The sequence below is a fragment of the Prunus dulcis genome, chromosome 6 (genome assembly GCF_902201215.1).
Source record: "Prunus dulcis chromosome 6, ALMONDv2, whole genome shotgun sequence".
NCBI lineage: Eukaryota > Viridiplantae > Streptophyta > Magnoliopsida > Rosales > Rosaceae > Prunus > Prunus dulcis.
Window position 1 is genome coordinate 7439470 of NC_047655.1, and position 14646 is coordinate 7454115.

Consider the following 14646-nt stretch of genomic DNA (forward strand, 5'->3'; position numbering starts at 1 on the left):
CTGGAGATGCTCTTAGTGTGTTTGACCAGACTGCTATAATTACGGGCATAGAAAAATGTTCTAGTGACCATGTGAGAGCAATTATGGGGTTGACTTGATTGATGTGAGAAAAAAGAATGATTAAATTGTGAACAGAGCTGACTGTTATGCCAAGCATTCCATGTTTTTCTTCTCTACCTTGCTGATTATATAAATGTAAATTGAACCATGGTACTTCCAAAACTATACTTTCGCATGACTGGAATTACAAGCAGCATACCATCCGTTTCATCTTCTAACATAATTTTCTATGATTTATGTTCTGTACAACAACCAAAGAACATACATGAATACAACAAACTAATTTGTATGATCAGAGAATAATATCCTATGATTTTTCTTCCCTAATCTTCTCCAAAGAAAAAAAGTGTAGAGAGGAACAAGTCTTCACAAACCTGCTTGCTTCCTCATGACTTCTCTGAGCAACCAATATTGAAGAAGTAAGCTGGTACCATATCCATGTTACCAACGCTAGATTCACTCAAGTTGCGTATTTTTGTTTTTTGTCATAGGGGCTTGGCATTTGCTAGGCAAAATGACTCGAACCTGGGTTCCGTTAAGTCCACTGTCTCATCATCAGAGGCCCGCCAACTCCTAGCGTTTGAAGTCAAGAGGATCAATCTCTCCATATAGTTATCTGAAACAGTGTCTGTACGTCTTTCGGCGCAGAGATTACGATCAATATCTAGTGGCAGTGAACACCGAACTGAACCTTTACTGGATCTGGCTCGCCTTAGTTCCTCAGCATCTTTATGACCATCCGTGCCCATGTGCTGTCCAGAATGAGTACTCAGATCAGGTCTTTATTTTTATTGTTTAAAATTGTACATTATGAGGAGATGACCTCCAGAGGACACATGAAAAGTTAAAAAGTTGACTGTTTACTGATCAAGTAAATGATTTATCAAAATTTAGATTTAATGTAATTACAAGTAAAAGAACAGTAAAGGAGAAAATTAGTTTACCTTCCTACGGTTTTTACAAGACTACAGCAGAAAATGGATGACTTATCAACCAGAGAGACGTGTAAAATCTCAGCACTACGTACTACGAATTAGGACATGGTTGATGAAAAATAATTACCTGAAAAAGATTCACAGGAAAGTTTCTCCTTTTAGATCTCTCTGGGACAATAGTTGACAGGATTTGGACGACCTCACTCATGTTTGGTCTAGCATCAGGATCCAACAATAGGCATTCTTTTGCTAAGAAAGCCATTATCTGCATCTCTTCTTCTGGGAAGTTTCCAGCCAGATCTGGATCGGCCAACTCTGTGATTACTCGCCTACTATCCTGTAAACGAGGTGTAGCCTAAAACAAAGACAAAAATGCTACATCAATTTTTATATTTTTATTACCCCATCGATTTTTTCTTGAACTGATTCATGTTAATATTTCAGATGAAGTTTACATTATTTATATTAGTTATTCAAAACCTACAGGGCACCATATGTACTTTTTTCCTAGGGCCTCAAGTTGTAGGGGGCCACCCTTGAAACTTAGCAAACATGCAAAGTGTATTTGGGAAATTTAGACTTTTGGTAATAAAAGGAAAACTACCATGCAACAACATGCATGATGGTAAGAGGTTCCTTACCCATATGACAAGGCTTTCTTCTCCCTTGCTGCTTGATTTGTGAATGGGCTTCCGACCAGTGATAAGCTCAAGAAGAACTACACCAAAACTGAAAACATCTGACTTAAGAGAAGCTCTTCCAACAATCGCATACTCTGGTGCAAAATAACCAAAAGTCCCCTGCATTCTTGCTGGAGAACTAGAAGCGCTAGGGAGACCATCGGCTTTCAAGCGTTTTGCCATACCAAGATCAGTTATCTGCACAGTACATATAAAAGTACTTTAAAAATAAGAGATGTGTGCCAAATATGCACTACAAAATTAGACTTATCTTTGAGTTCCTAACAGCAAATTAAACTGTGTTTGTAGCTAAATCCAGTGCCAATATATATTTCTTCCTCTTCTTTCTTCATAGAATTGAGGATTTCAATGGAAGTCTCAAATAACCAAATCTTACTTTTGCTTGCCAATTTTCATCCAGAAGAATGTTTGTGGATTTGACATCTCTATGTAGAATTCTTGGAGCAGCTGCTTCATGGAGATATTCCAAACCTCTTGCAGCTCCAATGGCAATTGCAACTCGAGTACCCCAATCCATGTTTTTTCCTTCATCTCCATCCAAACAATCTCTTAGGTTACCATTATTCATGTATTCAAATACCAATAGTCTCTCAGCATTTTTTCCATGGGTTTCAAAGCAGTAGCCAAGCAAAGGCACCACATGATAATGATGAAGTCTGGATAACATTTCAATCTGAGGAAAAGAACAGATTAGTAAACTTATTTCTTCTATTAAGAAACCAACAGGATCTTGATATATTTCGGCAAACTCACTGCAGGATGAGGTATTACCTCTGTTATAAAGACAGAGTCCGAATCAGGCCCTTGCTGAGCTTTTAGACGCTTAACTGCCACGATTCTGCCACCTTTGAGCTGACCACGATATACATAGCTACTTCCACCAAGTCCTATTAGATTGGAATTTGAAAACTTATCGGTAGCACTTTCCAGTTCAAAGTACGAAAATTGAATAATTGCTCCAGGTGTAGCTCGTATTTTGCTCTTAAATAAGCAAGAGGTAAAGCACCCTGTGAATGGAAACAGAATAGTTATAGTAATTCCCATGCCAAAGCTCAATATGGAGAAAACTAAAAGCACATGTTGGGAGAAACACAAAGAAAAATATACAAATAAAAAGCAGATCGGGTTTAAAGGTATGAATTAAGAAATGAACAGGTATATTGTTCTTTTCTTTTGGTTGAAAGATGAACAGACATATAAAGATTAAGAAAACATGCTTTGTTATAAATTTTTTTTAAAAAAAAATCCTCAGACTAAATTACCTGTACCTTTATTGATGGGCGAATCCATATTAATTTTGGTCTCAAACACTGAGGAACTCTTATGGCTAATTAAGTTGGTAGCACTGTTGCAACTTGTTTCCTTGTCTGATGAAAATAATGGTGGTTGAATAGGGAACTTGTTCCTTCGACAGAAGTAGCATGCCACCGAGGCAAGAAAAGCAAGAGTTGTCAGTATGACACATACCAAAAGAATAATCACAACAACTTTGCTTGGAATGTGGTTTTTTGAAGATTTTGCTGCATTGAGAGATCCTGTTAAGAAGCAATAAAAAGGCAGAACAATCAAATGACTTCAGATAAACAAGCAACGTCTATACGGAACATATTATTGGCGCATCAATACTTAAAAGTCAAAAAGATATAGCACAACGTGGGATGTGTGTAAACAAGAATATCTGGAGTGATTTCTTTCTATTTAAAACAAGTTATGGATCAATAAATAAGTCAGAGATATAACAAAACATGGGATGTGCGTCAATGGGATTCTCACAGTAATCCAAAATCCATGGTCACAAAAAGCAATCAGCTTTTAAAGAATAGCATGATTTACCATTATTCTCTGTAAAGTGTATCAGTTGAAATAAAATTATGTTTAATTTTTCTGGTAAGGTGACAACTTATAATTATAGAGTTATTTAAAAGAAACATTCGTGGGTGTGAGTGTGTGTACGTGTGCTAGAGAGAGAGAGAGAGAGAGAGAGAGTACCATAAGTGCAATTGCAGGCCGTAAAACAATTAGTATCATGACTGTCAGCAGCCACTTTAGGAAGCTGATCAGCAGCACATATACACGTCCATCTAGTACTACTTCCAGCATCTATATCAGAAGCAAATTCAGTTTAGCATGTCATATACCATATAAGGTCATCCTCATCACAAAAAAGAAGGTATATAAGAATAGACCAACCGGGGAAAGAAAAAGGATATTTCTTAATCACCACAATGAACTTGCAAAAAGCAAGGATTTAAAGTATTTCTTGATTTATGAAATCAGCTTCAAAAGACATTCTACCTAAACATTGAGCACAAAAATAAATTGGTTCTTCAAAGCCCTTATTCTTTCAATTTGAACAACATCTGAAGAATCTTCTATATACATAAAAATTAGTATTTTTTAAAAATAAATAAAAAATTATGAAAGTGCATTCATGAGCACTAAACACAGACAGACATGAAGCGATGACAGAATGAACAATTTGTTAAACGTTTATCAGCAGAAATGTTATATCAAAAGAAGTGGAAAGATTTTGGGTAATTATACCATAAAGATCAGCGGCATACCCTGACTGCAATTACAGGATGCTGAACAGTAAGGTTCTAGAGTGTAGCTCTGGTTTCCTTGATATGACAAAGAGCATCTGCATGTCCAGTCTGTTGCATTAGAAGTACTGGAAACCTCATCTGCCACAATAATTCGGAAAATAAAATTCACAGATATTATTTAAACGATATTGATACTATGAAGAAATTTCATGGATAACCTTATCTAATATGGAAAAGCTCAAGGCCCTGTAAAAAAGGGAAACACTAATTGCTGCTTATTTGGCTGTTGTAAAAGTATAGGTATCACATATCACAAATCAACATGCTTAATTACAGTTTTCAAGGCAAGGAAATAAGCCAAATAAAGACTCCAGAAGCCTGTCGATGCAATGCACCAGAGTAAGGAATTGCAATATCAATAACCTTTTTTATAAATATATCAATAACAAGAAAATCAATACTACTAACCACAAAGGCTTTGCTGAATCCAGATCAAGCTTATGACGCAAGCAAGGGCAACTTCCACTTGGAACTTCATTTACTCTACCTGAACATTATAAAAATGAAAATCACGTGTAAAATAAGAATAAAGACTAAGAACACATTTTCAGATCTTGCTGATGGAAGACATAAAAGGAACAATCAGGTAAGGAGCGACTAAAAATGATTCTCATAACGATGGTGTAAATATGAACAGCAGCTATGACAACTTTTGTATTTTACAAAAAACTCAATATATTGTTAAGAATCTAATCGCATAGAAGTCTCAATATACCAAAGCAGGAAAAAAAAATATATATATATATATATATCACGATAATAAACCTTCATTAGGTTGGGGAGGAAAAAGGTTTACTCTTCAAACGTCTTTGGTCTGAAACCCTCTGGAAGTTTGAACACAACCATAGACATTCAAACAAATTTCTAATATGATTTTAAAATAATTTTGTTAAAGTTTTTTTTCCATGAATGAAAGGAAACCAAGATGATGACAACAATGTGAAATTATACAATTAGAAAATTTCAACTATGATTCAAAACCTTTATATTAGAAAAATAATAATTTTAAAAGATTCCAGGGAAGAGAAAGACACTAAACTCAGACCAGAGTTTAGACATGATATTCTCATGAATCTGAAATGCACAAAACATCTTGAACAAAAACAATAGAAAGTTAGCCAAGCATATAAAGGTAAAATATGGCAGGTAGGATTGGCTAAATTCATGGTTGGCCAACAAATTTGAAGCTAACAAGTGATTGCAATCTACTGTACTCTATATTCAAGCAAGATAAAACAGTATAACATGAAGTCCGTCTACACCAGCTCAGGGTATTGTCAAGTTTTCAACACAAAATTTTGGATTAAACAACCCCACAAAATAATTGCTGACTCACGGTTACAAATAGCTTTACCCAGTCTGATAATTATACACAACTATAAACATAAATGCAGAAATGACCATTAAGACAACCACAGTGCATTAGTTATCAAAAGCTGTGACTGCAGTATAGTTACATCAAAATAAATCAAAGATGGAAAATTCAAGGCTTGGCCGGTTGGGGACCAAGCAGAAATTGGCCCAACGAACGAGCCCACTGCCCCCATCTATCATCAATGCAGTACTTCTTCTAGCAGTCCTACATGTCGTATTTTAAACTAATAGCTCTTTTAAACTGCCTCCCCAAACAAAATTATACTTTCTTCAAAGTAACTACACAACACGTTGCTTCTTTATTTGGTCAAAAGAAAAAAAGTAGAAAACTGACATTGCTTTTAAATAGAAAGAAAGCAGAAACTTAGAAAATTAAGGACAATCAACACACCTGATAAGGTAAAGAACAACAGCAGAACGCAAACTATGAGCTTGAGTCTTAACAAAGTACAAAGTGAATAGTAACAAGCATCCAGCTCAAAGCTCTCAAAATGGTGAAAATTGATGCCCCTAATCTACTCCCTCAGAGTCTAAACATGAGTATAAGTAAGCAAATTGGAGCTTAGCAAACCCAATATAACAAATACCGGATAAGTCTAATGTACGCAAACCCATCAGAAATGATGGTGTGAATCTAGAAAATGGACAATGCAGAAAGGACCAGGTGACAGAAAATACAGGGGAAAGAGACCAACGGGGTTCTTGAAAAAACGATTGAGAAATAAGGAAAATGGCTCAAAACAAGCCCATCATCCACCTATCTGAGAGCTACCCTTCTGCAAATCAGAAAGAGACCCCTCAGCTGTAGCTATATCTAATCCACATTATAGATTGAAACCCCAAAATCTGTTTACTTTTTTAAGTGTCATAGAAACGTGGGTCATTCAATAATTGAACTTTCTAAACTTTTCAAAAATTCAGACACCCAACGGTTAAAAATTTTAAAAAACTTTGCTTTTTAAATCATTTTGGGAAATAACGGTTATAAGTTTATATAGACTTCGCTTCAAAGACAGATATCAGACATACATTGTATTGTTGGGTCCGTAAAGCGACCAAACCTCTGACGTCACATTGGGCCCCACGTATCTGTCGGCTGTCGGAGGTGGGCCCAGTAATGGGTCGTAATGAGCCAGGCTTAATAGGACAACGTGAATGGGTGACAGTATGACATACACAACAGTTGAGAAATACTACAAAGCCTCTTCACCAACCAAATTTTTTTCCCAAAATCAAAACTTTTGTAAACTTCTGGTCACCAACCCTAGCATATGGCATCTTAACTTTTCATTTGTTAAATCAAAATCAAACCAAGTTCCAAATTCAAATATAAACAAACGAAATTCAAAAAATTTGGGTTTGATTTGTTGGGTAATCTTCTATTTCTATGTTATATTGTGAGAGAGCACATGAGGGGTAGGAAATTTTCCCTAGATTTGGTATATATGTAACCTAACTAGAAAAGATCAAAGCTTTGGAGGAAAAATGGGATGTAATGCAACCTAATAATGACGTGGCATTGACTTCAACAAAAAGAAAAAAAATAATAATAATGGGTTCATCACTATTATACTTAATTACTAAAGTGCCCATGATAATGGCCTTAACTACAATAGTGTCCAAATAAGCAGCGGTTTCCTCTTCAGCCGCAAGCTAGAATTAGTCTACCAGATCCGTACTGAAGAAAATCAAAAAGCTAAAAAGCAGGGAACCAACCAAAAAACCGCGGGAAGTGATATTTCGGATTTTACCTTGAATGAATAGAATTTATCGACAAATATGGCTTCTGTGAGACTGTGACTCTGTGTTGTCTCCTCGGCGGTGCTAGAGAAGCCAGAAAAGAACAACAGCTGAAGAAGCACTTTTGAAAAACTGAGACGGCTTTTTGAGCTTAGGCATTTCTCACTGCGATTCGGATCCGATTTACATTAGCTTCAACAGTCATATTGGAGAAATTTTATGTGAGAGAGAGAGAGAGAGAGAGAGAGAGAGAGAGAGAGCCTCCATTTTCAGATTTTCAGTGGGTTAGAAGCTCGAAATGCCTCTTCTTCAGCTGAAGAGATGAGAGTGAGTGAGAGTTTCGGTGAGAGGGACGCATAATAATGAGAGCTGATGCTGTAGCGCTGAGGTGGGGCCCTCTCGCTTTCGGAGGTGGTCCTCCGTGGGACCCACTAATAGTGTTATTTATTTATTTTCCTTATGAAAAGAATTCAAGTCTTACGTGGCAGTCCATGTGGGGCTCAGATCTTACCAGTCACTTATCCTCGAAATGATGAATATCTTTTTTAATTATTATTTTATAATCTCGGAATGATGATTTTAAAGATGTAGAATATTGTTCACAAAATAAAGGAAAGTAGAATATCATTGTGAATTTGTGATATGTTTATATTTTTATAATGAAAAGTTAATTTTCATCACTTTGTGTTTTAGACCAATCACTTTAATTTTGAATTTTCACAGAAGAAACACAAAATTACATGCTCAGAAACACAATCCCAAGCCTTGAAAGATGGATTTTCACTCCAGACCACAGCTCGGCTAAACAAACCGAACCTTAAGCAAAGCCCCAAAGGATAAAGACTATAGAGGTGCATTCTGGCCCGGCACATCGGTCAAACTGAGCCTAAAAGTCCAAAGATGGACTACAGGTGTGCCGGACCAACTCATATGGACTGAGTCTTAAAAAATAAGCTTAAAAGAATAAGATGAGATTGGATTCATACATCGACTCCAATGATCAAGTTTAAACGATTCGATTGGGTTGACCCGACATTGTGCCCACCCTCACTCCAAGGATATGTGGCAGTGATGGATTTCTCACCAACCACCCAGATTCCCAAGAAAGCTATGATCCCCCGAGTATGGGTGGAATTGTCAAAACTATTGGGCATTAGGACTCGGAACCAACAAAAACACCATAAGGAAGTACTTCATATATGACTACTGTAACGCCAACCCTCCACCCCCCGTATGCATGACAACCATAGGAAACATGTTTGGATTGCGCCTAATTATGTACTTAAATTTAGATTGGTTGTGAGTTAGGCCGGTTAATCAAGGCAATCTACCAACCTCTTTGCACTCGAATTCAATCCTTCTTCAAAAATTAGAGTAGTTTTCGAGTAATTTAGACTGAATAATTGCTAAATAGATAAAGTTTCCTTGTATACGTTATAAAATCATTAACATAAGTTCAATTCGTATTAGTATATTGCATGCATGGAGATAATATGTTGCAACTTAGTCAACTTTTATGAAAATTAATCTTACTACTTTTTTGCTCCTTTGTCCAATGATAACTAGTGAAAAGAATCAGGAGTAGAATACCATATCACATATTCAAGTGAATAATTCACCCCAAGTATCCCCACAATTACAAAGGCTATACCCCCCTTCTCTTCTCAGAATTGGAAAAAATAAAACAAAAAAACAAAAGAAAACCCCCTCCTACATGTACATCACCCAAAATCACAATATATAGATCCTAACTCCCAACACCTCTTGTTCACAGTTGTTCTCATCCCCATTTACCCAATTCTTATTAATGTACATGACAAAACAACCAAATATACTCCCCCTAGTTAAAACACCCAAAATTCCTCTGTATCCCAGTTATCCCAACTCCCCAAAACCACAAAAAGAAAAATATTAAGAAAGAAACAAAAAGGTCCATTAATGAAGAATATATGTAGGGTGAGGAGACTGCCACTTTTGATGATTAACGTGGCTGTGATTTGGCGGGAAATGACTGAGTAGTGCTGAGGGTTCGTCGAGGCGATGGGTTCCCTAATAACATGGTCTGAGACCGTGTCACCATGTCAATCATCGACGGGGTTTGGTAAGATTGAACAAGGCTAGTGCTATCTGTAGAATCACCTCGTGCAGTTGCCCTCTGCCATGAGTGTGAGCTCAATCCTGATAAAACATAAGCCCTTCCCGATTCCTCGTATGCACGGCGGTTTCCCATCCTTTCTTGCATCTCCTTTAACTCAGCAGAAAGTGAAGCACAAAGGCGGTCACCAGCTCGTGCAGAGGCACTTTCAGACAATGCCCTACGACAGCTCTCCAGGACAGAGACTGCACCAACCAAATCACCATTCTCAGCTGCAACTCTAGCCTCAGACATTGCTTCTGCTGCATGAAGTCTATTCCGCTGCCTGTCTACTTCCATGGACACTATCAGTTCTCCTACTACTTCAGGCCTTTGGATCATGACTTCACTGGCTTCTTCCACATTCACCATTTCTTTTGTAATGGGGTCTCTGTAAACACATCTAACCTTTACCAGCGACATCTCATAACTGGAGGCAACAACTGGAATATTGATTGTCACCAAAAAATCCCTTTCTTCTTCAGCATACAGGTCCCCAACGGAAATAGAACCCATTCTTGCATCAGCCATCATGCTGGTTCTGTAACTCCCTGCTTTAATTGAACCAAGTTGCAAACTCGGGTGAACACACTCGATTCTGACCAGCAGCTCTTGCACTACCACACTCAAAAGGCCACCAATACACTGTGCAAATGCATCCTGAATCACACCCTCAGCTTCTATGAAAGAAAATGTTCCTCCAGAAATCTCAGAGATTGAATGCATTGAGGCAGCATCATGATCTGCACCAAATCCAAATGCGTGAACTGGAATCTGCAAGCCTGCTCCATTATTGCGACGGATAGAGACTGGGAGAAGTAATTGGTAATCTGTTCGGGGATGGACCCCACCAGGACTAGTGACAGTGTATGTATCCTGCCCATCAGATAGTAGTATGATACTGCAAACTGGGTTCTTCCACTTGCGGTCTACTAACACCTTGGTACCTTTCCTAAGAGCCTCGGCAATGTTTGTCCCACCATTTGAAACCAGAGAATTTACAGCCTGCAATGCCTGTTGCCGTCCAGTTTCAGTCATCCGACGAAGGGGGAAAAGCCGGCGGGCTGTAGAGGAGAAGGCAATGACAGAGAGCCGGTCAGAAGGACCAAGGTTCTGTACCACAAATCCCATGGCTCGTTTCAGCAAAGCAAGCTTCGTACCTGCCATGCTGCCACTGACATCAAGCACTGTCACAAGATCTACTGGAACACGAGAATTTTGAAATACTGGCAGCAGTGTCTGGTTTCTGCTGCTATTATGTCTTCCACTTGTAAGAGGAGCCTTAAGATGGATTAGAACATTGAAGTTATCATGAGAGGCTGATCTTTGAACCGCCGGAACTTCAGGAAATGTTTTGACCTCTATCATTCCAATGGAATTGTTATCACAAGAATCCTCAACGGATGCACTTTTCTTAGAAACCTCAGGTTGGTGATCTAAGCTTTCATCATCATCAAAGATAACCGGTTCAGGAGTGTGAAAGAGTGATGAAATTGGCCGATTTGCATCTATGCGTGGGGGAGGAATTTGTCGTAAAACAGTCATCCATGCATCATCTTGAGCCCAACCAACAGGGTTAATTCTTGAAATACCACGTGAAAGATCAGAAGCAGGGCTCTGAAAGGGGATTTCTTTCCACTTTGCTCTGCAAACTGGACAAACTTGGTTTCCATGTTTTACATTAGAAGTAATGCAGTGGAAATGGAAAGAGTGGGAGCACTCGGCAGTAAAAATGGCATGGCCCTGTCCTGTTTTCATGGTGGTCAAGCATATTGCGCACGTTCTCTGCAGTCAAGGACAAGCTGGTTTGAACAACGTAGGTTGGTAACAGTACCAAATTCAGATACGAATGTCAAATATTTTAGGCGCACACAAACAAGATAGTAAAGTCATGGAAGCACCTCCATTAACCAAAGTAATCCTTAAATTAACTACAAGCACTTCATATAACCCTACTATTAGAGAAGAAAGTCTAACATAAATTCTAAATACCAACTCTATTTTACTGTCTCATTGACATCTCATTTAAAACACTTATGAAAAATAAAACAACACCGCAAAGACATTAGCATTAGCAAACTAGGGTTTCACTGAATTGGCTTAAAAAATACTTGAGCACATTGATGATGTTTCTTTCCTCCGGCTAAGTACCATGCTTCATAAAGCTTTCTACTCAAGAAACTTACAATTGATTACCCTCTCTCCAATTCACTGTAACTGAAAAGTAACTTCAATAACAAATATACCTCTGGAAAATGTACGTTCAAGCACCCTTATTTAAGAACTCCACTTATCATATGGTTAAAGCATAAAATTCACGCAGGACTACTCGTTTAGAGTCAATCACTTGCTGAAAAGACTTTCTTCTACAATTCTTAAAACTTAAAAAGAAAACATTTGATTTGACACATTAAAATTGATGATTTAACTTTTTATCAAATTTATTTAAACATAATCATCTATCTTCCTTCATGAGTTTGAAAACCTGCAACTATCAAAAAACTTCTAGAGCTACCAATATGAGCTATGAAGATAGTAATTTAAATACCATTAATTAATGAATGAGTACTATGGACTACAAGAATTATGCATGCATGTCCATGTCTGTCTGTACAATGAGCAGGCATTTCTCCTATCAAATAATAATAATATAATAAGCACGCATTTTAACATCTAGATTTGGTCTTGGGACATGACTTCGTAGTTTTGAGGTCCCCTGGATTTTTAAAATAGTACCCTCCCAGCTTTAATTCAAAAAACTCTATTTGTACTTGAACAAAATTAAAACCAGCATTTTCAAACTCTCCCTAAACGTAGATTTGCATTTGGGGACTTGTATCCAAATCCAACCCTTTAATTTTAGAGAATCTGACCACTGGCTTATAATATTCAGGGCTCTTTGATACATGTGAAGATTTCGAAGGGTCACTACAACACTGTAGAATTTAAGCTGACACTTCTTTAACCATGTAGCTCCTCTTGTGAGACTAGTGCATAAAAAGATGAAATAGATTGCACCGTATCTACTGTACAATACAGTTGCCAATTTCGAGATTCCTTTTATACAATTAATTAAGTATGATTAAAGCGTCCCTAGTAAATCAGCTGGCCAACAAAAGAAAGAAGTCCATGAAAAATGGTCAAAAACATTGTGGAGGACATAATGGGAAATTTACATCAATCAACGGGATGACTTTTCAAAAGTAAGAATAATAAAGCAACTTGCAGACTAACGATGGAACCTTTCAAGATGGTAAGAAAAATTTCATGAAAAAGAAAAAAACTCGAAGCTCATCAAAAGAAGAATGATGAATTGCTCTAAGACTTCCATGTCTTAATTCCCTCTTCAATGCTCCTTTGTTTTCTTTTGTTGATGCTCATTGCAGGAAAGCTCACAATCAAGGGTCCACAATCTTTTTCCAGAACTAACATGAGAGAGAGAGAGAGAGAGAGAGAGAGAGAGAGAGAGAGAGGTGTATGGGGGTGTGTGTGTTTGTGGAATAGTGCACTTGGTGCTGACCAGACAAAGCACTTTCCCTTGGAGGAAAGGAAAGGTACAGTGAAGTGTATTCCTTTACAAATAATCCAAAGGATAATGGTCCTTAAAGGGGCTGGCTAGTCCACTTTCTCTATCCCCACAACCATAAGCTCTTCACATAGCTAGCTGAAAACAACCTGACAACCAATATAGCCATACTCACAAAATAAACATACATCACATTATCACACCACCCCCCACCCCACCTACACCACCAACATCATCTACCCCACATTAACAGATAGACAAAGAGAGCTCCAAAACAAAAACAAAAACAAAAAACAAAATCTGCCATGATTGATTAAGAGTTGGTATCACCAGTAAATTATGATAATAATATCACAATAATGTTACTTATACTGTTGTACAGTGCATGTAAATAAATAAAATTACTGTTCAAAGAAAAAGATGTTATTTGCATTCTTTCACTGTTTCACAAAGAATCTACCATGGATATCCACCAAATAGCAGAGACATTTCAGACGCCAAATGACACAACAAATAACAATAAATCAACCCAATAAGAAAAAATTGCGCAAAATCAAACAATTTTTGCAAAGTCTAGCATAAATGGCAAAAATTTCAATAGCCAAAAGCTCAACATGCAAATGGGTTTTAATCATAAAAATGACAAACCAAACCTTGGAGGACTTGGTGCCAGTTTTGGGCAACCGGAGGCCCGAGGAGGACGGGGTGGGCGTGGTGGGTCGGCAATCAGAGCCAAGACCAGTCGGCGAAATCATAGAGGAGGACGAAACGGCGTCGGAGAACCTAGATGCAGCGACGTCGTTTGAAGAGGGAGACGATTCCTCTCCGGTTTCTCTAGTTTGAGGAACATAAAGACAAGTATTCAACCCAAGAGCAAGCTTGGCTTTCCTCCATTTGCTTCCCATTTTCTTTTGGTTTTTCTGACTCACTTTTTTTTTAAAGATCCAAACTTGGCTTCTAGATCTTGAAGAAGCTGTGAGCCATGCCCATGATATAAGCTATGGAGTGTGGAGGTGTTGTCATGTTGTGGTGGTTTCGAGCTCAACAACAAGAAATGGAATAATAAAGAGGCAATAAGTGTTGAAGTTTAGAGAGAAATTGTTTTTATATGGACCGTGAAGAAAATTGAAAGGAGAGAAATGGGTTTTTGGGTTGAATTGTCCTTTAATGGGTGGATGGGTTGGGTGGGATTAGAGTGGTCAGAGAGGCTCCACAGCAGCCTTTTCTTTATTTAACTTCTTGCACAAAGATATACACGTATACAAATCGTAAAGTGGTTTGAAGCAATTGAACCGAGTTTGAGATTTATATATATATATATATATAATAAAAATATTTTATTTTCTTGTAAAACTAAATTACAAAGAAGCCTAATTAAAAAAATACCTAATAACTCTCAATAATTTTTGGATAAAATATCCAAAATAAGAGAACTTTTCCTTTTCAAAATTTGGAAAATTAACTGTTGCTTATTGGAAAATAGTACTGTGCCTTTTTTGTTTGGGTTGCGAACTTGATTGAGATATGTCAAGAGGTTAATGGTCTTTTTCTTATCCATGTGATTAGTTTT

At 37.5% G+C, this 14646-nt stretch overlaps 2 protein-coding genes across 5 annotated transcripts; both read right to left on the reverse strand.

Moving 5' to 3' along the window:
• Positions 1–211: 211 nt before the first annotated feature.
• Positions 212–7660, reverse strand: LOC117632541 (receptor-like serine/threonine-protein kinase NCRK). Of its 3 annotated transcripts, none has more exons than XM_034366045.1 (10): positions 7428–7660; positions 4711–4789; positions 4261–4380; positions 3686–3796; positions 2959–3231; positions 2468–2703; positions 2073–2369; positions 1637–1873; positions 1123–1350; positions 212–812 (listed from the first exon to the last, which is right to left on the reverse strand). In XM_034366045.1, exons 2-10 carry the CDS (start codon positions 4778–4780, stop codon positions 546–548), a joined length of 1839 nt encoding a protein of 612 aa, XP_034221936.1. In that variant the 5' UTR covers positions 4781–4789; positions 7428–7660; the 3' UTR covers positions 212–545. The 3 variants fall into 3 exon arrangements, with proteins under 3 accessions (XP_034221936.1, XP_034221939.1, XP_034221937.1); XM_034366048.1 differs by having other exon boundaries at positions 2965–3231; positions 7428–7652; XM_034366046.1 differs by lacking the exon at positions 7428–7660 and adding an exon at positions 6068–6598.
• A 1315-nt stretch (positions 7661–8975) lies between these two features.
• Positions 8976–14272, reverse strand: LOC117630863 (E3 ubiquitin-protein ligase WAV3). 2 transcript variants are annotated; one of them, XM_034363686.1, is made up of 2 exons: positions 13730–14272; positions 8976–11335 (listed from the first exon to the last, which is right to left on the reverse strand). In XM_034363686.1, the coding sequence occupies exons 1-2, from the start codon at positions 13979–13981 to the stop codon at positions 9398–9400; spliced, it is 2190 nt and encodes a 729-aa protein (XP_034219577.1). In that variant the 5' UTR covers positions 13982–14272; the 3' UTR covers positions 8976–9397. The 2 variants fall into 2 exon arrangements, with proteins under 2 accessions (XP_034219577.1, XP_034219578.1); XM_034363687.1 differs by having other exon boundaries at positions 8976–11352; positions 13730–13837.
• Positions 14273–14646: the final 374 nt, after the last annotated feature.